The sequence below is a fragment of the Callospermophilus lateralis genome, chromosome 6 (assembly GCF_048772815.1).
Source record: "Callospermophilus lateralis isolate mCalLat2 chromosome 6, mCalLat2.hap1, whole genome shotgun sequence".
In the NCBI taxonomy this organism is placed as follows: domain Eukaryota; kingdom Metazoa; phylum Chordata; class Mammalia; order Rodentia; family Sciuridae; genus Callospermophilus; species Callospermophilus lateralis.
In genome coordinates, this window is record NC_135310.1 from 156,021,486 (window position 1) to 156,045,413 (window position 23,928).

The window sequence follows — 23,928 nt, forward strand, 5'->3', positions numbered from 1 at the left end:
TTTCCCTTGTTCATAGACATTTTAATTCAGAAGTGTGTATTGAAGGCTTTCTATGTGCTGGGCACTGTTGTTGGAGGTGTTAGGAGGCTGTACTGGGAGCAGTGTCTGTCTTCAGAGTTCGGATTCTAGAAGGAGAGGCAGGTGAACACATGGCTACTATCTAGAAATGTCAGCAGCAGAACGCGTAATGGGGAAAAGTGAAGCGGGCCTGGGGAACGTAGGGCGACAGAGACCCTGTGGGACAGGAGGGTTTGGAGGACAGCCTTTGGGGTCGTGGTATTGAGATGTGAAGGAGGTGTGGGAGACGGCCACGTGGATGTCTGGAGAAGAGTATCTGAGACCATGGCCAGAGGCCTGGGAGAGGAAGGTGCTTGGCAAGGCTCAGCGGAAGCCTCTGGGTGCAGGCCACTGTGTGGAACCACCCTGAAATGAGAGGGGAGGGCAGTAGGGTCCCAGTGAGGCTGCTCTGGTGGGATTCGCTGGACATGGCTGCCATAGGAGGACACTTGGGAATAGATCAGAATGGAAGGAGAGAGAGCAGGCCAGCTGCTGCAGCCCAGAGGCTTGGGGAAAGCCCTAGCCCCAGCCTCCTCTGGAGCAGTCTTCCTGGCCACTGGAGCCTAGCCTCCCCCACCATTTAAAATCCCCTCCCCCTTCCCTGGCACCGCCAGCCCACTATTTCTTCTCCTTTGCACAGAGCCCATGCACTGACTTATTAGGTTCACTGTTGTGGACATGATGCCTCTCCAGAATGCAAGCTCCCCTCCGTCAGGGCTTCTCTGTCTTGCCCTGTGGTGTCTGGGCACCTCCAACCTGTCCAGGCACAGAGTGTGTGTGCTTGGGAGTTGTTTGCTGAATGAGCAGCTCGAATGCTAGTGGTGGAGGTGAGAAGATGTCAGATTTGATTAGAGGACAAAGCTGACAGTATTCTCTTTTCTGTGTTCTTACCATTCATTTCCAAAAGCTATTGTATTAAATTGGAGGTAATAAACTTAACTTGGTACCTGGCATATAGTTCACCCTCCAGGAAGCATGACAGAATCAAATCATGAAAGGCCAGTGTGCAGAGAAGGGTTGTGTTGTACTCTTATGGGAAGGAAATCAGTGGAAGAAAATAGAGATTATGGGTCACCTGTGTATGGCTCAGGCCAAACCCTTCCCACTGACTGGTTTTGTAAATACCCACCCTTTGGTGGGGATTGTAAAAGAGACTCTGTGACCCTAAAACTTGATCTACTTACTTTGCAGAGAAGGTGTGCTAGCCCCCGATATTGAGCTGAGTTTATGATGTAATGCATTTTAGATCATAATTTTATTTGAAAAGTCATTCTAATGAAGAAATGTTGATGAAAACAGATTCCAAGCAACAAAAATCTATTTGGTTATGATTAATGCTGACTTATTTTCTCTGACATGGTTTATTTGCAAAATGTGAAGAGAGCCAGTGGAAAGGAGGCTCTCCATGGGATCAGCCAGACGGAATCATCCCTGAGTGTGTGGGTCCCGTCCAGTCCCACTCTCCATGCTCCCGACTGTGCTGACATCAGCCTAGCCCTGGGGATGCTGCTCGGATGTCACTTCTAGACTCTCATAGCACCAGGCCACCTGCACACAGCACCCCATTCTTGGGCCTGGTGTGTTTAAACTTCTGCTCTGGATCTCTAATAAACAAAGCAGATGCTTGTCAGCCTTGTTTGGTGGCCTCTGCAGTCTGATGAACAGCCCCTGCTGGGGACACGCAGGCTCACATTCTCCTTTTCTTTCTCTGCTTCCCTTTCCCTCTCTGTCAGTGTAAGGCGCTGGCTGTTGACTGCAGGAGACGGTATCACTCCTGGCCACGGCCCTGGTCCGTCTGTAACATGCTGCCTTCTTACTCGAAGCCTGTCTGAAATGTCCTTCATGGTGGCCCCCTGGATCTACTTAGGGCTCTTCCTTCCTTTGGTGGCTCTTGCTGCGGTCCTGTCATGTTTTCTTACATATGGCTACGAGTGCATGTGTCCCTTCCCACCTCTTGGATCTTTCCAGCTGATGACGGGTTGCCAACTGGTCAGTTGTTATAGAATTGAACTGAGTTGATACAGCGAGTGTTTACAAGGGTGCACTCTGCTATTTTCTAATCTGTTTTAATATTGAAATGTCTACCACAACTTACAGTTTAGCAAATGGTGCTTCAGGTCATTTTTGTGGCTGGCCATGGTGATGGCTGAGAGTTGCAGGATCACTAGTGCATGTGCCCTCCAGTGGGTCAGTGTGGGAGGGACCAGCAGAGCTGCAGTTCCTCTCTTGCCTGCCTTAGGCAGTGAGGCTAAGTATGTGACTGTGTCCTGACCCTCAGGTGATCATACACGTAGAAGATGTGACTGGTCTAGAAGCTCCGTCATAGTATTTACCAGTGTATGCGATATTCCCCCAACACAGCTCTTTCAAATGAGCTTCCCTACACCTGCAAGTTGGGAGTCTGTGCACAGGGTTGGGTTTCTTGCCAGGCTGCAGGCACGGTGTCTGAGAGCTGAGGTTTCCTCTGAAGTCTTGGCCAGGGAAAGAGGCTTCTCCAAGTTTCCATCTTGGCTGGGTGTGTCCTTATTGGCTGTTGGATCAAGGGCCTCTCTGTTTCTCGTTGTCAGCCAGAGGCCTCCCTCCCTGCAACACAGGCCCCTTGCAGTGTTGCCTGAACAGAGTGGCAGTTTACACTGTGACAGTGACATTTCCAGAGCCAGAAAAGGCTAGCTCCCTCACACCCGGAAGCTGCAGTCCTACAGCATGTATTGCCCAGGTGGCCTTGCGTCACCTTTCCCAAGGGCTGTTGGCTAGAAGTTAAATGTCTGCCACACTGAGGAGGAGGGACTACAGGGGCATGAATTCCAGCAGGTGGGATTGTGGAAGCCGCTCCGCAGATGCAAGAATGACGTATTTGCATTAGTGCCATGGAGAGGGACTGCTGTCTGTTCCTTCTGTTTTAAAACTCCTGGCTACTGCAGTGGCATATTTGTGATAATTAACAGAAGAGTAGTGAGGTATGCGCTCGTTCTAGGAGAGGGTTTGAGCGGGGTAGTGAGTGGAGATAGGTTAGTGTGTGTATCTCTGCTTTTTCTTGCCAGTGTGTCTCGGGAGCTGGCTGCAGAGAGCAAGTACCAGAGCTCGTCTTGGGAGGATCTGGAAATGCCGTTACTTTCCTGCCTTCACCCTTCACTTCCCTTCTGCGGAGCTCCTCTTCCAGTTCTCCTCCTCCTCCTTCTGTTCCTTTCCATTCTCCTCTCCCGGTTCATACCCTTAAAATCACTGTTTAATCACTTCTGAATTCTGCAAATACCCTTTGTATGTTCAGTGATTGTGTGTTGAGCATGATTTAATTGACAAGATCACCTGAAACCTGGTTCGGTAAGCCCTAGTTCTCAGACTTGAGTTCTGTTGAGCCTGCAGGTTTCCCAGAAAGGGGTGCAGGTGAAAAGCTACACAGAGAATCTACCCCAAATGGGGATGTGTGGGTTTGTGAGAGATGACTGCTGGTCTAGGACAGTACATACAGAGGAAAGAGTGTTGAGAAACTTTGGTTGGGTCTTACTTTGTTTGGCACTTTTGTTGTAAGTAATAATATTGTGTCACACCCTGTGCTTTTAAAGCAGCTCTTGTGAACTCTTAAAGCACTGCCTGATTCCTCTTGGCACTGTGTGTGACATGAAAGCATATCCCTTAGTGACAGGCTGTATTTACTGTAAATACTTTAAAACTGTTGCTGACAATACGAATGTAATTAATGAATCTTAAGTGGCTCCAATTTACTGATATAAAGCCTCTCTGATTATTAGTTCTGACTTAATAAAATATTGCCAAATTCCAAATATGGGCATGCTCTATAGACAGGCCCCTCCCCCCCACTGCAATTTTCTTTTTGTTTGTTGTTGGACTTAGGTCTTTTCTCCATCCTTTTTTTTTTTTTTTTTTTTTTTTTTTGTGGTGCTGGGGATTGAACCCAGGGCCTTGGGCATGCAAGGCAAGCGCTCTACCAAATGAGCTTTCTCCCCAGCCCATCTATTTTTTTTTTAATTGGGACATTTTAGGGAGATTACATTACATTTTAGAGACATGAGCTTCTTTGTCTCTATGCATAGAGAAGTACTGAATTTGATTCCAGAAAATGTGGTCTTGGTACATGTAGTTATTTCATGTTGTCATCTTCAAGCAGAATCCATGTTTAAATCTGTGTGTCCACCCTCGGTCTACTTTGAGATAGGAGCTGGGGTTTGAGGAAAGGTTTTTCTGATACAATTCTCAGCTAGGGAGACTTGGGGAGAGATGTTTGGCCTTTTAGAGTTCACTTCCATAGAGGGAGGAGAACCCACTCAAAATAATATAGCCAGTGTGACCAGGGTTTTTTTTAAATCCCTAAACATAGCAATTTCTTACTACAATATATTGTATCCTCTGACTTACATAGGGTCAGTCTCTTTTCTTTCTAGCTTGTCTTGTGAAACTTGCTATTTTCAGATGTTTTGAAATATTTTGGGAAGTTATAAATGGAGTTGTGTACTTCACAGAAGGTCAGATTCAGAAGTGATCTCTCATCATGTGCCTTTCTCCCCTTCTTATTTTTAAATGACACACGAGTGTCTGACTCGCACATGGTATTTCTTGCTTCTTAGGCTGGTGCCAGACTCATTGTCTTTTGTTTTTAAGAGATAAATGTCTGGTGGTTTTTGTTTTGCTGGGAGATGCCTGTGAGTCAGACTTATCGTCAGCTCTGTCCTTCCTCCACCTCTTATTTTGGACAATTTACCTATATCTCAACGTCTTGAGGCTCAGATGTTGAAAATGTTGACCCTGCGTTCATAAAAGTTCTCATTAATCACCTGCCTTTTTCATTCTCTGAAAAGTTTGTTTATTCCTTTGCTATTTGAAGTACCGGATTCCTTGGCTTTATTTTTATATTGTGTATTGATTGCAAAATTAGGAGAAGATTTTAAAGGAGTAGCCCTTCATCTTTATGACTTACCTTCTCCTGGATTTTGGACAGTACCAAAAAAATCTAGATTTTATTACTGTCTAATCCTGTGAATGATACTCTTCTAGTACGGTGCCTCACAGTTACAAAACAAACAATAGATCCAACAAAACTATGATCAAAAAGTCAGCTGAATTATTTTACAGTGTGTCATAATTACAGAGCTTGTTCAGAATTATCAGAATCATCCATTTCCCCCAGTGGGTTCCGATGGCTGGTGTGTGCCAAGGTTGAGAGTTCGGACACTACAGTCTCACCATCTGGGCTTTCCTGCTTAACCAGGTGTCTGATGTGTTTGATATTTGTCCAATTATTTTTGTTCTCCATGCCTTAATTTCATCTCTGTGAAACAGGAAATGATATTAGTACCTGCCTCTTGGGCTGGATTTCAGGATTAACAACCCATTATGTCCCCTTTCCCATTTATGGAATTGAGTAACAAATTGAGCAACAAATATATCACTGATGGTAAGTTTGAAATATTTGTTTTTATGGTTCTATTCTTTTGAGAGAATTCGCAAATGATGAGGAATAATATTCATAAACATTGGTGATGTCATTAATATCATTAATGGTTATAAATTATATAATAAGTTCTACATTTTGATTTCCCAGCTGTTTTAATACAGCTGAGTCAGTTTTATTGAACTGCTTGTGGAATTGAAAACTCAGGACTTAATGGGTTAATTCACACAGGTAGAGTACTTTTAGCAGACCCTAACTGTGCTGTCCCTGCAACTTTTGTGGTTCATCTTTGTGACAAGCTAGTGCTACAGATGGGTTTTTAGCAACAAAACTTCTTTATGAGATATTAAAAGTATTTGCTAGGGTTTAAGCTGTTTTAAGCTTCACATTTTCAATAGAAGCCAGTTTTCTACACCTCTAAGAAATGATCCATGAAAGCTAAACACTTTTATTATCAAGGACAATTGCAAAGTAGTTTTTAAACTATTTTTTGAAAAAGTTCATGAAATTATGGAATTGCATGAACTCAATAATCCCGTCTCCCCTTTTAAAGCATTTTGGACTTTTGAGTCTTTTATCATTTGTGAAGTTCCTAATTGAAGACATAAGGATAGGTGATTTTTCCCATGAGGAGCTACCAAGTTTTGCATGGCTTACATCTAGAACTCAAGTTTCACCAAGTTGCCATTTACATTTTCCAAAGACTGTGGATGCCCTTCCACATTATTTTTTTAAATAGCCTTTTTATTGAAAACATTTCCTTGAACCTTCACTTAGAGTATCAAAAGAAGTTTTGTTTGTGGTTGGGGAAAAATGTGTTCGGCTTGCCAACAGAACTTAAAGTTGCATAAGAAGATGGGTGTTGATGCTGAGAAGTGGTGTGTAGGCAGCAGACCTCTTGTTCTGTCTAAAAGCAGTGACGAAACACAGCAAATGTGGAGTCGCTCTTGCTGTCTTTCAGTGTGGGAAAAACAACCTCGAACTAGGAAGAACAATTTCTGCTGTTTCAAAAACTTTTATTATATTTAGACATGAGATTTAGTTGGCAGTCATTATAGGAATAACAGAGCTGATTCTATAAAAAGGACTACATTTCCTCTTTCATCATATTGTGTTGAAATTTAGCAGGCATTTATAATATGGGGTTCATTGATCGTTAGGTGATCAGTGAACTCTTGAAGTATTTATAGAATTTTCTTTAGAAGGTTTTATGGTGTGATGTCAGTAACCAGTCTTTTTTTAATTGTGGCAAAATATGCATTATATAAAGTTGATCGTGTTTACTGTTTTCACATGTCTGGCTCAGAAGCATTAATGTGTTCTTGTTGTGTAACTGACACCACCATCCATCTCCAGAACCTCTTCATTTTCTCAACCTGAAACTTAGTCTCATGAAACTTGGTCTCTTACATACCATTCTGCTTCCCATCTCTGAAATCAACTGCTCTTGGTACCTCGAAAGTGAAATCATTTAGTGTTTGTCTCTTGGTGAGTGGCTTTCCTGCTTTACAGATGTCCTCACGATTCACCCAGGATGTGCTGTGTGTCACCTTCTACTTTTTAAAGCCAGGTCTGTTACTTGTATATGTGCACCACAATGTGCTGATGCACACCTCCCCTGGGCGGCACTAGGCTTGCTCCCACAGCTTGGCTATTGCGTGTGAACCCTGCTGTGCAAACCTCCAAGTCCCTGCCTTCACTTGACCAGGAGTGGAATCCTGGGACATCTGGGAGTTTGACTATTGGCTCTTCGAGCATCAACTCGGCTGTTTGCCATAACAGCTTACCCTTTGCTTTCTCGCCATCTGCCACATTTTATTTTGTCCACTGTTCTTGAGAGTCTGTCATTACATTCCAGCAAAGCCTGAAAGGAATCCGTTCTTCTAGAACAGTCCTTAGTGGTTCATTTGGATCCCTGCATACTTCATGAAGTGAGTGCTATGGGTTACCTTAGGCCCTCCCCTCCTTTCCTCATTTCACCAACTGTCCCTGGATACGTGAGACACAAGGCATTGCCCTTCGGCTTCAGTCATACTGGTGAGTGAACTGGCTATATAGGTGAACCCTCGACTTAGGTAGAATACTGTGAACAGGAGTCTTAAACACTACTATGTTTACGGCCTACAAAAGACTGAAATAAGGAAGTAAAATATAACATCAAATGTTTTATCTGAGGTCTTGTACTGAGAGTATGGAACAGATTGGCATTAACACATTTGATTTCTGAGACCCATAGAATTAATGATTATCAACAAATTAATAGAGGTGTGACTACATTTTTACTTTCTCCAAATAAAGGTGACCTAGTTACAGAGAAAAGTACAATGCCGTCTTTTGTTCCCAGGTCTCTGAAGCACTTTACAGATATTATATTAGTCGAGAACAGTAATCTTAGATTCTATTCAATATTCCATTTATGATGCTTTGTTTTCAGAGACGGTGAATTTGTAAGAAGATTTTATTTTAATAAATTAAATTTAGAATGATGCATTTTGGAACTGAATTTAAAAACTAATACAAACTAATAGAAAGTGACAGAGGACACCTGAAGTAGTAAGATCACAATAAAAGAAGCTATTTTTCCACCAACATTGAGAATGCTCCCTCCGCCCCCGCCCCCTTCCTGTCTTCCTACACTGTTGTGGGTGGGACTGGGGCACATCTCAACCTTATCTTTGCTGTGGAAGACAGGTTAGTGTGGAGTATCGAACGAACTGCATTTCAGGAAACCTGGGCTTTTTTACTAAATCGGTTAGCTGAATCACTTGGTTTTCATTTCTTATTTATAAAACCAGAAGGTTGAGCTAGAATAACTTCAGTTTGGGGTTCTTTCTCTGATTGTTTTTTTTTCTTATGATTCTTAAGTCTTAGCAAACCCCAGAATTCAGGAAAGCTAACCTGTTCCCTGCAGAATATATTTTATAGAGTTTTGGGGTCATGACATTTCTAGTTTGAGGACAAGGATGCTCTGTTCATCTTGTAAATCTCATATGACCCAATACTTGGCATTTCTCAAAGTTGGCACATAGATTGCAAATGCAAACAGAACTGTTTAGGTTAAGAAGCATGTGAGATTATTGTCGCAAGCACCATTTAGTTGGCTCTTTGAGGGTCTCAGTGGATTTAGTGAATATGTTGCTTATTTAGTTCACATCTTTCAACTGCAGGTCATAAATGACCTGATGATAATGGGATGCAATGACAGGTGTAACTTGAGATTAAAAGCTGCACCTAACCCAGTGCCTTGACTGCATTCTTCTGTGGTTTCTGTGGTGATAGCTCTCCTGGGTATAGTCTGAGGATCAACTCATCCTGTCACCGTCTTTGAAAGGAAGGGACTCTGTTTTGAGACTAAAACACTGTTCTCTCACAGTGATTTTATTGATAGGAATCCTGTCCTGCATTTCTTAGCTGATTCCAGGTTCCATGGTAATGTCGCATGTTGATTGGCATGGGTCTGAGTTCATGAACTCTCCACTTATTGGAAGAGGAAAAGTATGCTCTACGCCAGAACTGGTGCAGGTTCGTTTCTCTCAAGCTGTCTAGTCCTGGAGAAAACCAGTACTCAGTTTCCTGCTCAGGGATTATCCTTAACAACACGCAGTACACCTTTAATTTCCAAATGACCACATACACTGTTCCTCCTGTATGTGTTCTTAACTAAGACTTACCCTTTCCTACCTCCCCAAACAGGGACACCCAGAGTCTCATCTGGTGCCAAGACCAGGATCTCTGGGTGATACACAGTCCATCCTCCCTGGTCTGATATCTCTCTTCATGTTCTTGCGGTTGACGGTGAAGGATGACATGTATGTCTATTCATAATGGTGAAGAATGACAAATGTGTCTCTCTTCATAATGGTGAGGCAAGTGCAAGATGAATGCATGCTCCCTACCCCTTTGGAACTGGGGATTGAGTCCCGGGACACTCTGCCAATGAACTACATCCCAGCTCTTTTTTTCTTTAAACACAGGGTCTCATTAAGTTGCCTAGGGCCTCACTATGTTGCAGAGGCTGACCTCGAAGTTGGGGTTCTCCTGCCTTAGCCTCCTGTATCACTGGGATTATAGATGTGCACGGTGTGCCTATCTAAGAATTCCCATTTTTAAGAGGAAGATAATGTGACTGGAGGTGTGGCTCAGTGATAGAGCACCTGTGTAGTATCCATGAGCCCCAGGTGCTATCCTCAGCACCACAAAAATAAAAAGTAAGGGAGGATGATACAAAGCAACACACGCTGGTCCTTCTTTCATACTCCAGGCATGTTGACTACCTGTACTGGCAGGAGGTTAATGTCACCATTTCTTAGTGTGGTGGGAGAACCCAGAGTGTATTTTCTTTCCTAACCCTCTGTGCCACACCCCAGGTGACCACCCTTTTGGGAACTGCAGCTCCACTTGGAATGAATGCAAGGCTGACCAGCAGGGCCTACAGGCTTGTCGCACAGCAGGGCACGGCAAAGTTTTGAATGTCACCTCTGAACTCCTAATGTGCTACAGTCTGTGCTTTGATCTGTCCTCCCAGTTTAAAAACCAAGACTGGGGTGCAGCTCAGGGGTAGAGTACCTGCCTTGCTGTGAGAAGCCCTAGGTTCCACCCTAGCCCTGCAAAAAGTAAACAAGAAGTTACTGACTTAGACATTGTGCGTGTGATTTGGGGGAGCTCCCTTTAAACCCACGTGATGGACTACAGTGGATTTGCTGTGGTCAGTTCCATTTGCAGTTAGCATACCAGAGCCCCTGCTGGCCATCCTGTCTGATCCTGGAGGTTTCTTGGAAAGCGAGCGGACTCCATTGGTACTCCTGGTCCTTGTGCAGAGTCCCTGGCCCTACCTCAGCCTCTGCTGTAGCATCTGGGCTGCTTCTCAGTTTGGCCTGCCTTGCTAGGTGGGGCATGCATTCCTGCAGGTGCTTGGGAAGGGACAGCTGTGCAGAGGGGGCTGGCTGTCTCTGCGTTCCAGTTTCGGCTCCTGTGAGTCTCTGACTTGGCCAGCTTCTGCTGTCACAGACCTACGCTTGACTTCCTCATTAGGCTTTCTGTTCTGTTGACTTTGGTTTGAACCCCACTGGAGACTTAGTGTTTTGGGGTTAGAAAGGCCAAGAAGGCTGTGCTGTCACAGTGCCATTTGCCCTTCTCTGCTGTCTGCCTCAGCTTGTGTGACTCTAGAAGAGAAGCAGCAGGCTGCACCTTGCGTCATTCTTCACTTTGTCTCCACTTGAAGTTCTTTTCGGTGAAGCAGCTATAATAATGGTTGGCAGGATCATGAAATTTAAGGCATAGCTCATTGGTTAAGAGTAGTGATGTTAGATTCTTTTTCACCTTTTGAAGGTGATGTTAGATTTTTCTCACCTTTTGAAGGTGGAAACTGGTGTTGGAAATGCAGACTGGAGAGATGTGAGTGTAGCTCATGGCAGGCACCTGCTTCGAGTATGCAAGGCCTTGGTTCCCTCCCCAGCACCCAGATCTAAGAGAGGATAAGCAAGATGGAGAAAGCCAGTCCCTCTCTCATCCAGGCCCTCTGTCTCCCTTTGTCCCCTCTACTGTCGTGGCTTTGGAGGGGGCGGCCCGCAAAGCTTGGTGTACATGGAAAACACTCAGCAGGAAAATGGAACAGACGGCCGTGCGCCCCACAGGTGATGCCCTGTCTCCTCTCTTGCCCTCTTCAGATGGAAACATGCCAGTGGGTCTCTCCCTCAGGCCTCCAGACATCCCCCTCCATGCATATGGAAAGAGAAGCCAGAGTGCAGCTCCTATGGAATGGCTGCAGCTACATTTTTTGTTAGTGAGTTGGTGGAGTCACTGTTTTGAAGTTGAAGATACCTTCAAGAATTAGCAATGGGGGTAATTCTGGGTATTCAGGAGCAGAGGCGGGAGGATTCCGAGTTCCAGGCCAGCAGCCTGGGCAATAGAGTGAGACCCTATTTAAAAAAAAAAAAAAAAAAAAAAAAAGGAGTGGTGAAAGAAAAGCCTTTAGGTAAATCAAATTGCTGCGTTACAAAGTCTGTTTGATATACCAAGTTCTAATCATATTATCAAAAATATACATGTACTTAGTATAAAGTGCTATCATGAAAAAAAACATGGGTGTTAGAGTCTGTAAACAAGTCTGGATGGCGCCTGGCAAAATTCCAGGGGGAGTGGTTTGTGAGGTGGAGCCAGCGAGCCATTAAGTGTAGAGATTTCTTATTGGTTGACTGCTGTATCAAGTTTATGTTAATTAGATAATCTGTGTGGATTGTATAAATACCGCTCCTGCCCTACAATAAGGGGCTTCCATTCCTGCTGTATCAATCTACACAAGTTGTTTGTCACCCGCCCCCACCCAGGGGTGTAGCTCAGTGGTACATACTTGCCTAGCATAGATGAGGCTCTGGGTTGGATTTCCAATACCACAGAGTAAATACAACTCCATTAAAAAAAAAAAAAAAAAAAAAAGCAGCTCAGTGAGGCAGTGAGGTAATCATATAAGGAAACTGCTTAATCCAGTATCGCCTGTCACGCAGGACCGCGTTGCAGTCGGAAAGAAAGTGATCTGGGGAAGCCAGGGCTTTCTGGTGAGTCACTTTGCCAGGATGGCTTCTAGATTAAACTGCACAGGGGCCACCAGTTCCTGGTAAGGAAATTCCCCTCCATACACATCTTGCTCGTCTCAAAGGTGTTGCCATCAGTGTTCATTTTGATTTTTTTTTTTTTTTTGACTGGGTGTTGAGGATAGAACCCAGGACCTCAGACATCTTAGGCAAGCCTTCTATTGCTCTTTCTGAGAATCCATGGTTCTTTGTAAGGGACAGAATTGTGCATTTAATGGGGTAGTTTTGACCACTTCCCTCATGCTAATAATGAGAGAGCTATTACAGAGTTAACAGATCCTTGCAGTCAGTCATGGAAATAGGGTGTGGCGTCCCAGGGAGAAGACACATTGGACCACTGGGCAGTAGAGGCCTGTGGGAGGAACTCTCCCGTCAGCGACCTTTGGGAATCAGCCTGATGACCAGGGGGCTGCTCAGCAGAGGGCCTGCTTGCTCCCTGGTGGGCGTGTCTGGTAAATGGCATTTGTCTGGACCCTGCTTTTGGTGGTAGTCTCAAAAGGTGGGGACAGGGATTTGAATTCTGCTTACGTTATTATAGTGCTTGCTGGAAGTATACCTCAAATTCGGAGCATTTGTTGAAGTAAAAGTGGAGGGCAGTTGTGTAAGTGCTCAGGTAGTGCTTTCCCACTGAAGTCTCCGTTGGTCTTCCTGATGTAATTACACCATTATTTGACCAAAACAATTTCAGTCATTTTCCCACACAGTTAGGAATTTATCTGAATTTAGCTTTATAGTTCCAACACTCTTGAAATATAAGTTTAGTGCCCCCCCCCTTTTCTCAGGATGTTTTGACCAGTGTTAGAACAATGCCTTTTATCCCAGGCGCCAAAATAGGGTACCTGTTATATGCTATAGAATTAGTTCCAGCCAGTGTTTCCTGTGAGATTTCACCTTGGCAGACGTCAGTCTCCAGAGCCACTGAGGAAGCAGAAACAATAGCTCTCCTCCCTGATACCCTGTGCTTTTAGGCCATTATTGTAAGATCCGTATTCAGGCCTTTTGGTTGGTAGAGTTAGCATATGGCCTCATCAGATCTTTGGGTTGACCCCTAGGTTGGTCTTTGTTACAGGTTATTTCCCACATGTTGACTGTTGCAATATTTGGAAATGTAGTTTTGGTTTAATAGCAGATGAGCGTCAACTATTAATTCACAGGAAATAAATATTAATTTCTAGTATTATCACAAAAATTCAAGCATATAATGACTCAAACATATAATTATAGTGCAAATATGTGACTTGTTTATATTCTTGCAGACCCTGATTCACTATATCTGGTACGTGGGCCAGGAATCTATACCTAAAAAGAGTAAAACCAAGCCTAAAAGCCAAGAAATTCTTAGGCCTCAGGGATAGCTGTGGTGGAGGTGGAAAGAAGAGTGAGTGCAGGTGCACTTTTGTGGGTGATTTACATGTGTGCAGACTTCTACCTGGTGGTCTGTGTATATTTTGTGTGTGTTAGGGATTGAACCAGGGCCTTGGGCATGCAGAGTGCATGTTGTGCCACTGAGCTTTTTAACTGCACAGTGTACAGACAGTTCCTTTAGGGTGCTTTGACTTTAGGACAGTGTGAAAGTGATACATTCAGTAAGAACCATTACTTTGACTTTTGATCTTTCCCTAAGCTAGCAGTATGTGGTAGAATCCAGTCTGGGGAGGCTGGGTAGCCTCAGTGAGCCACAGCTCCCAGGTAGGCCCACACCCTCAACAGGAGACCACTGACCCTCTGAACTGCGCTGTGCTGCTGAGCCACGGTGTTCCATAGGTAAGTGCATTGACTGCATTTTAAATTTACAATGTTTGCGAGGTCAGGTTCTCAGGGTATGGTTCCAGTGTGACTCAAGGATATTAGGAACATGTCTGACATGAAAGAATCATTTTTAAAGGATAAATCATATGTTTATACATGATTTATATGCCCACTGTGTAAATGAAATCTCTGGCTGTGGTAGGAGATAATGTTCTTGCTGTGAAAGTTCCTTGATTTCCAGGTTGGACATTCCTAAACTAATTGAGATCTGCAGCTTGCTGTGGGCTCTCCAGCTCCAATGACCAACTTTATCAACAAATCATATTTGGCAACTGCAGCTGTCTCTACTGCTGACTTTGGAAGGGACAGATAATATCTTAGCCTTAATTCTTTGACTGTTGCTATTGTTTTAGAAAATTAAAAATAACAGTGTAGGTGGAAGAGGTTAAAATTTGCAAGAGTGCACTCTTTGGTTGACAGTTCCATCTTTTATGTTGCTGTTTTTGTAAACACATTCAGAAAATGGGTCTTCATGTTAGGGGTAGTGGAGCTCCAGTCAAGGATTGACTACAAACAGAACAATTTAAAGTTGCTGGTGTTGTCACTATTACCTGTTAATGACCTTTACTCTACATCTCTACCAATAGAATATCAGCTGTTTCAGACTGGCCTTTCAGTTATAGGTAGCCACTGTTTTGCTCATTTTTTCCTGTATATCTTTGATCCAGAGATTTCCTTAGAAATGTAACACAAACAGTAATCGTTAAGAGTCACCATAGCAGTCGGTTCTGGGGACCGTGGTGGTTTTCGCTGGACTGTGGTGAGGTGAGACGTGGGGACAGCGGATTGGGTTTCTCATGAAGCTGTGTGTTGGGGCTTTCATCACGACCTTCCTCCTAACTCGATGATAGGCTGTTTCTTATAAAAAAGGAGTGGTGTAGTATGAGGTCATCTAACTTCTGAAAAAGAATGTCCTCACTTGGCAAAACAGAAAGTTCATATCCTATTTGATGCCCTGTGTGTGCATTTTAAATGTGTTACTTGGTGTCCCAAGTTCTGGAAACTGACGGAAATGGTCAAGACTGAAATGGGTGCTCTTTGGGGGACCCTCGGGTCCTTCCATTTCTCTTATTTGCCATGCTAGACAGATTATAGTGTATTTCTGCGTAGGGTTTTTGGTCTCATAGTCTAGTCTTCACACTTCAGTTTCCTGTTCCCAGCTTCCTGTCCTGGCCTCTATGACAGAGCTTTGATCTTTTTGCCTGGCAAGATCCATACTACTGCCCCGCGCCTTCTACACTCCTGACTCCCTGTCCCTGTCTCGCTGTGGCTCACTGCTCACCTTTTCCCTTCATGCTTCCTGGCTGTGCATCAAAGTATTGGTTTGAAGTTGATCTGGTCCATTATGAATTCACCAACAGCTTCAAGTATTTATTGTCGTTTAATAGTATATAAGGTATTTTGATAAATGCTATAGTAGATATTAAAACTGGTAAAAATATATACCTGTTCCTTAAGTAAACTGTAATTTTATAATATTAAGATAAGCACACACTCCATGTATTACACACCGTGAGTCATTGTGACTAGACAAGCACAGGGTACAATTGGTGCTGAAGGAGTTTCAGCTAAGATTGATGAGGCTCTTTGACTCTATATAACTGTCTGCAAGTTTCTTAGTCTTTTAGAGCCTCAGTTTCCTATACAGAAGACAGGAATAAGAATATTTTTATCAAGATTGTTGCAATGATCAATGAAACAGTTAACATAAAATGTGTAATTGACGGTCTGGCGAACATTCAGAAACTGTCTTTTACTACTATTAACCTCCCTTCCTCCCAAAGTGATTTTCAAGTTGGTGCTGAATTTTATAAGCACTGCTGGGTCCTGATGATCAGAATAATTCTTTTAGGCAAAGTGAAAGAGAAACCAGGGGAGTTCAGATACAAGGGCACTTTTCAAAGCAAAAAATATACCAAGTAGGAAGAAACAAAGAGAAATTCCAATGCAAATGTAGTTTTATTTCTCATAGATCATATAAATCTTTCCTCTTTCACTAGAATATCTAAGGACAAACCAGAGTATAGTACAAATATTCTAGGGCAGGAAAAAAAAAACTCCAGAAATGGCACAATTGAAGATAAAATTCAGTTATGAAGATAAGACTGGCGTGGGGAGAGAAGCCTGAGTCTGACGGGGGAGGGGTCCTGGCAACAGTCCCTGAGGAGTTGAGGGCTTGGAGCTGCATCCTGCTTGCTCACCAAGTGCACCATCCTCCTTTGTTCAGGATTTTGATCTTGGTGAAAAGGTTTCAATGAACTATCTCTTGAAGATCTAATCATGTTCTGCTGATGTGAGTGTCTCTTGCATTTGTTTGAAAGGTCAAAAAGTTTGGACTTTTCCTGGAAGAACTTAAAACCAAGTTGAGGACTCAACAATAGGCTATATTTAACGGTGTAGCCTGGCGCAGCCTGGGTTGTGTGAACTCTTTGTTTCTTGGGTTTCAGTTTTTCCTTTGCTGGATGACGCCTCAATATGGAGAATGTGGCCAGATTACAGTATGGTTTTTGCAAGATTTAGCTTACTGAGGACTTATTGTTTTGTAACATTTGAAGCTTTGAGAAAGACTTTATATTCTGTCGGTTGATTAAAAGTGAAAAGAATATGCCAGTTTTAAGTATTAATGCTTGAAATCAAATAATTTTTACACATTCAGATACATCCTTGACCTGCAGTAGGGGAGAAACAGAAGCCTGAGTCATATCAGCCACCCTCCTTCATTTAAAAAAAAAAAAAGCAATAAGGGTTACTTTTTTTTTAAGAGCGTAATTCTGGTTTTTAAAAAATTATTCCAGACTTGTGATATCTGAAGATGCACTTTAAAAAACAAAAAACTAAATATGTAAAAGCTTAGTTTTTATTTGCTTTATGTACTTGTGTATTAAATTGATGTATAACATGTTTAAAATCCTTTGGCACATTACAATCTGTGAATTTATTGTTATATGTAATTTAAAAATATTCTTCCACAAATGTGTTTTCAAGACCTCAGGGTTATACTGCTTCTAGGACTCCTTACTTCCTGGCTGGTGGCCTCACAGCAAGGTTGGGAGGCTTGTGCCCATTTGATCCTGGGGTCCCAGGGGGGTCTGCTAGGACTCTGCATCTTCTTGTAGTTCAACAGCCCTCTCGTTTTGGTTTTGGCTTCCAACCGTCAACCTTGAAAGATCTTTTGTTTTCTGAAAGTTGAAGAAACTGGCTCAGTGTTTTGACTCTTAGACAATTATTTAATTGTTTGCTGATAATAGGAACCCTTAGTAGATAGTTTCATTTATGAAGTTCTTTATTTTTAAGGGAAGCTTGACATGTTGAAACGATGGGTCAACACAAATCCTGGTTTTTGAAAAATTGTTTTTGAGCATCAAAAAGCTCATTCTTTCTTTTCTGATTTGGCACCTTGTGTTTTTCCTGTGCATTATAACAAAGCTCTGTTCTTTTTAAAAGTAAGACTTAGCAGATTTAATGCTTGAGCTTTTCCTGTTATGACATGCTTAAAGAAATGTCCACTTTAGAAACCTTCACTTTAATATGATGGAATAAACACTATAAAAGTATATTAATAATTCAAAACATGATTTTGACTACCACGGATAAGAATGAATTACTCTTTTATGATAAAGAGTAGAGACTCCAAAAATACCATGTCAACAACTTTAACCCCTGGGAAATAGTTTAGTGAAGAATATTTTGAATTCTCATTGTAATATTTACACTTCCTGAGTTATTTTGAATGTGATGTTTTAAACTATCGGCTTGTTTTATTTAAACTTTTTAGTACATTTTAATGAGTGATTTTTCCATGAGAATACCTTTCTACCTTTATTAAATGAGACAGTAGGAAGATATGACTTGGTTTCCACAGTTGACTTTTAAGCCAAGCTATCAGCAGCACATGTGTTCCACAGAGTTGGGAGCATCATGTGTGATTGCCACGTGTGATTGTCTCCTCACAGCTTTGCTTAGAACAGTCACATTGAACCACCTACTAGGGGCAGAGACTCTTCTAAGTGCTTTACGTTTATCAGTTTTTGTTATAAATGTTTAAATGTTTAAACATGTTCCCCTTCTCTTCCTGCTTTCCTTCTGCCATCAGTCCCTTCCTGCCACTGGCATCCCACGGGACAGAACATTTTAAGAAAAACAGAAGTCAGAAACATGAGCAGCTGCTGTGAAGATGGTCCACTTAATTTGTGGAGCTCTTCACTGATAAAGGAACACATGAAGAAAGGATCAGGAGTTCTGAGGTGGTGTTGGGAGTGGAGAGGCCACAGCCCAGGAGGTGCCCTGCACTGAGCGGCTGACCTCAGACACTGAGGAGGGTCTTCTGTGTGCCAGCTCAGGGCTGCTCCAGACAACATGGCAAGTCGGACAAGGAGACACGATTTGCTGCAGATCTAGCAGGAGGATGGGAAATAGACATTGGATGAGAGCAGCTAGGTTGGAAGTGACCATTTCAGCTGGTGAATAGATGAGAGGTCTGGCTTTAGATCCTCAAAAGGAAAGGAGAGAGACACACCTGTGTTAAATAGCTTCACCCCTGGAAGGATCTGTACCTCATGACATGGAGGGTGTGAGCAGTCTGCCATCTTGCCTCCTGCTGGGCGATTGCCTGCCTTATCTTTTGAATTTTGCATTTGTATGTATCTGGGATTTGTTGTTGCTCTTGTTGGTTTTTGGAATTTTTTTGGTGCTGGTGATTGAACCCAGGGCTTGGCACTTGCTGAGCACATGGTCTCCTGCTGAGCCACACCCCCAGCTCCAGGGTAGTGGACATGCACTTATTCTGGGGGCGGTCATGGCTTCATTACAGAAACTGTGTGGCATCTAATATCTGGCAGGCCTGGATTTGTCTCAGCTGTTGGGTGGCCTTGAGCAGGCTCTTGACTGTGAGGTGGTAGCAGTGGCCTCTGGAGGGGCTGCAGGAGGTAGTATATGTATGTCAGTGTCTCCAACAGTGTCTGGGACAGGGGCTAAAGAGAAGAGACCACAGAGGCAGCAGTGCTTCCAGACCAGGGAAAGGCCAGAGACGAGACAGAGAAGACCTGCAGCAGTTAGGGTTAGAGCCTCTTGCCAGATGGCCACTGTTTATGTTTACTAAATGTGAACTGCTGAGGAGGGAGGGGGTGCTGGAAGTGTAAGGTTGGGTGGAGGTTCAACAGGAAGACGTGTTTTGAAGTATAAGTGTTACCTTCCTTACAAGGTTCATGCAAAGTTTTCCAGAGAAATATATATATTTCTGAGGACAAGAATTCGTATGTATTTTATGGTTCTATATCCATAAAACCACATGTTGTTCAGGTTCAATTATTGAAACTCCAGTTTTTCTTGATAGTAAACTCAAAGCATGTGTATAATGATGGTCTTTTAAAAATCTTATTGCTCATTATGACAATTGAATCATCAAAAAGATGTTCCTTTTTGTTCTGTTCAGTGTTGTTGAGCTTCATCTTTTTGACATAGGGCAATTTTTTTATGTTACTGATTATTATGAAATAAGAAATTTACTTAACTTTTATAGTTATAAATGTAGAATCAACATTGTCAACAGAAAGTTTTTTAAATCATGTCTAAAAACTCCTGGGAAATGCCTATTTTTAAATTTCTAAAAGTAATATTGTCATTCTGTTTCATTGTGTGTGTGTGTGGGTGAATGTGTGTTGGTGCGGTGCTGGGGATGAAACCCAGGGACTCATGTGTGCTGGGCAAGCACTGTACCACGGAGCTGTCCCCCAGCCCTCCATTTCTTTACTTTGACTAATATAATTCCAGAGAATGATCGCTAAATGTGTTTTAATACTTTGTTTTTATTTCAAGGAATGAAAAATTTCTACTGGCGTATTTTCTTTAGAGAATGCTATGTTGCCTATTCATATATATAATATTATGTAAATACACATAAATTGCATAATCTATATAACAAATGTATGTGTATTTTATATATACATACTTATGTCTCATTACTCAAAAGCTACATGAATTTGCTTTATCATTTCTATCTTTGTCAATGTTTTTGCCACTGTGAACAAAAGACTCAACAAGAACAACTTTAGAGGAGGGAAATTTTATTTGGCTCATGGTCTCAGAGGTCTGATCCATAGATGGTCCACTCCATTCCTCTGGACCCAGGACAAGCCAGCACACCATGGTGGTAGGGTATGGAGGAGGCGAATAGGTCAGGACATGACAATCAGGAAGCAGAGAGAGTGAGCTGCCTGCACCATGGACAAGTTATAAACCTCAAAGGCACACTCCAGGTGACCTATCTATCTCCTCCAACCACACCCTACCTGTCAGTAGTTACTACCCAGTTAATCCCTATCAGAGGATTAGTGCACTGATTAGGCTAAGACTCTCATAACCCAGTCTTTTTACCTCTAAACTTTCTTGAATTTATTCCTTTATTGGACACCTAATATGTTTATAATATACCAATGCATATAATATATTAATATATGTATAATATATACTATATATTTTGTCGACACCTAATAACAATGTCTAATAAAAAAGTATGTATAAGAAATACTAAAATATTCTACTTATTTGATCTGAAGAAATATCAGGGGCTTACAAAAAAGTGTGTTGAATTTCTTTTGACTTAAAATTGTAATATTTTATGAACTTTGTTTCTCATGGATATTTGTATTTTAAGATAATATTAGGGTCTGTAACAACCATTAAACTAAGACAAATTGCAACTTGCTTCACCTGGTGGGAATAAAATAAACTCGAGACATTCAGATATTGATTGTTTATGTCTGCCTTATAAAGTAAGTGAATGTTATTAAAGTAGGACTAGTTTGTCCCTCTTCATGTTATGTACACATTGTTTTTAAAACTTTGAGTCTTATCTATTGCTATCATTTGAACAGGTGTCTCAATGCATGTACCTACTGCAAAACTAAACATGCCAGAGGAAATTTGGCCAGTTATCCCATTGATGAACTAGTAGATAGAGCCAAACAGTCTTTTCAAGGTAAGTGTTTCTAGAATTGTGCGTGACGTTAGTCTTCTTATTGAAACAGTCAGTATTTTAAGTATTATTCACCTTAGATCCCTGCTGCTTCAGCTTTCTGAAGTTGACAAATGCTGTGGCTTAACTAATAGATATTATCGGATTTAACCACTTAGGTTAAATCTTATATTTTTCTGTTTTAGTGTTTTCTTTTTACTGCAAGGTAAATGTCACATTTCAGAGCCTTTACACCCCATCTCTTGTCTCCATGGAAAAGAAAAAAAAAATAAATCCTTCAGCCTCTGAGATCTGAGAGAAATACTTGGATTTCCCCCCCACCTTTTTTTTGGTGATTTTCTTGACAGTTTAGAAAACAGAGCCAGTAGGGTGTCCAGGAGTCTCTGAAGGAAAACAGAGATTGCCCATCCAGGGACAGAGGAGGCCACTGTTCTTCTCTGTGGGACTGTTGGTTCAGGGAAGAATGGTCCTGATGGGCAGATCTGAGGGACAGAGGGCTCTTGAGCTACCCCTTGCTGGCGAGTGTGATTGGCTGGTGTATCTGAGCGTGGAGGGAGACTTATCTTTAACATGAGTAACTGTGGTATTGACACATAACTGCTTAGACAAGAACTTCCTCTTCTGTCCTTGTTAATAATATGTGTGTGTGGAACAGTGGTGTGTTTTGTCATCCTACATCAGATAATCTATTGTCTTATAATCTTGTGGGCTAATAGTTATTGGCAATGTGCTTTTCCTTTCAGCAAGTGGCTGGGAGGGCTGCTTTCAGTACCTCATACCCTGTATCTCAGAAAGTGTGCATTCCAACACCTTTTCTGTAAAGTCTAGTCTAGCCAAAGCTTTTATCAACACTAATTTGGAATGTTTCTTTTAGTAGAGAGAAATAGACCCTTCGTTGATTTATTGACTCCTCCCTACGTTTTTTTCTGATCTTGTCCTTATTCTTACCTTGAGTGTCCATACTGAGCTAATTTTGAATAGAAACAGGAGACACAGTGAGTCTCATTGCCAGTCAGAGGAAGGCCGGGATGAGTGTCTTCTCTGCAGCATGAAGACTTGAAGGATTTTTCAGAAGGGGCAAGAATTCACCTAGAAACCTAATTTATGCATCTGGTGTTCTTGCCAGTGTTCTTATCTACTGCTTATTATTTCATATATCTGTCAGTTTATGAGGATATTAAACATAGGTGATTATCTACTAACTACTGCAAATTGGAAGGCATACAAATTAGTGTTTTTTCAACATTGTGTGTTTTCAAGTGCAACCACATATAATTTTTAGAAACTTTCTACTTTATCGTACTTGAAAATTTAATTGATAAACCTGATTGCCCAAATTGTTATATTGTATATATGTAAGAATGTGGAACAACAAATACCACTAAAAAGGGGAAAAAAGGAAAAAATTCCAGGAAAAAAAAATACACCATGAGTTGTGAAAATCATGATTCAAATTCAGTGTTCACAAGTAAAGTTTTGTTAGAACACACATACAAAGAAAAATATAACCTGTACAATGGTGGTCTAGGAGAGACACTATTTTCTTCATTCCCTGGTATCTATCCTTACTTGTAACTGAAGCTAACATTTGATATGATGGCTTCGTGATTTTTTGTGGACACAGTTATGTTTTATATATATGATGGGGGAAAAAAGGAAACACAGTTGCTATGACCCAGTTGGAGAATTCTTCTAAAGACATCCAATGTAACCCTCTGTTTCTTTAGCACTGTCCTCTGGGCAACAGAGGTATACTGTGTTTCTTCAGGAGATGTGAGTTATGAGTTAAGGTTTTCGTGTTCAAGTGAGTTGGGCCAGTGAAGGTGAGTGATTCAAAGAACTTGCCAGAAGTTAGCAGTGGTGTGTTGTACTACACATGAGACTATTGAAATACCCTAAGAGTGACATTAGTGATGATCATAAAATGACAGCTTTCTCTGTTACTTCTAAAATATGTTGAATGGAAACTTCTCTGTGTATAAACTAGGTCATATGACAGTTACCCTCCATTTCCTAAATTTGGGAAGTGCAAGTTCATGGATGGGCTTATCCCTTACCACTGTAGGAAACATCAGTCTATTAGCTCACATTTTAAAGATACTGAGTTGCTAGCATTATCCTCCCTCCCTCTCTTCCCTCCCTCTCTTCCCTCCCTTCCTCCCTCCCTTCCTGTGGTGGCTGGTCAGACCCCGGACATTGCTCGTGCCCTTCCATGGAGCTACATCCCCAGTCTGGGAGAGTTACCTTTTTTTTTTTTTCCTTCATAGACTTTGGGATTTTGATAATCTTATAAAAATTCCTGTTTGAGTTTTAAAATTGTTCAGCATAATTATAAAGGTAAATATGAGAAATAACCCATTTTCTTGTTTCTGTTTTTTCTATATTTAGTTCTTTAATAATTCAGGTGTTAATGGTAAAAACCTCTTGCATTCTGTATTCTACCCTGACTAGCTTGCCTGCCTGTAGTGAGTTCACAGCATGACTCTGTGAAAGTTGCTCAGAAATGAAAAGTCTAAATATGTCGTCAGCAAATTTTAGGACTGTTTCAGGCCCCACACTGTCAGTAGTAGTTTGAGTTCCTATCCTTATGGTGGCATTTTCTTTACTAAACTATTCAAATAGCTACTACGTCAGCCACACACATTGGTCTTTTTTAAAGCTATAAGAGTGTGTGGAATATGGATTGGAACTTGGGTTTTCTGACATCATAGAATATGCAATAAAATCACAATTTCCTATAGAGAAGCATATGTATAAAAAGTTTTTATTAAAATTTATTTTGTAGTATAATGCTCACCAAGGCACGTGAGCATTCAGTAGAGAGGGAAACAATCACAAAATTGCCCTGAATGTGAAAGGGCTTCCAAGAGAACTAAGATCATGCCAATCATGCATCCAGCTGCCGAAAATGAGAAAGAGTTCAATAAAGCTGAATGGAGAGCATCAAAGTGAAACAAATTTCTAAAAAGAAACCTTAGTTTCTCTTATATATATACATATATGTGTGTGAGTATTTTTTAAGTTTGACATATTACACGTACACAGAGTGTAACTTACTCTAATTAGGATTCTATTCCTGTGGTTGTTCATGA

General features: G+C 41.7%; 1 protein-coding gene across 4 annotated transcripts in view; it reads left to right on the plus strand.

Annotated features, from left to right (window-relative positions):
• Positions 1–23,928, plus strand: part of Cdkal1 (CDKAL1 threonylcarbamoyladenosine tRNA methylthiotransferase) — a 560,072-nt gene that overhangs the window by 225,057 nt on the left and 311,087 nt on the right. For all 4 annotated transcript variants that reach the window (XM_076857924.1, XM_076857925.1, XM_076857926.1 and 1 more), the window contains one exon: positions 20,736–20,839. In XM_076857924.1, coding sequence (XP_076714039.1) covers positions 20,736–20,839 — 104 coding nt within the window. The remainder of the gene's footprint in view (positions 1–20,735; positions 20,840–23,928) is intronic.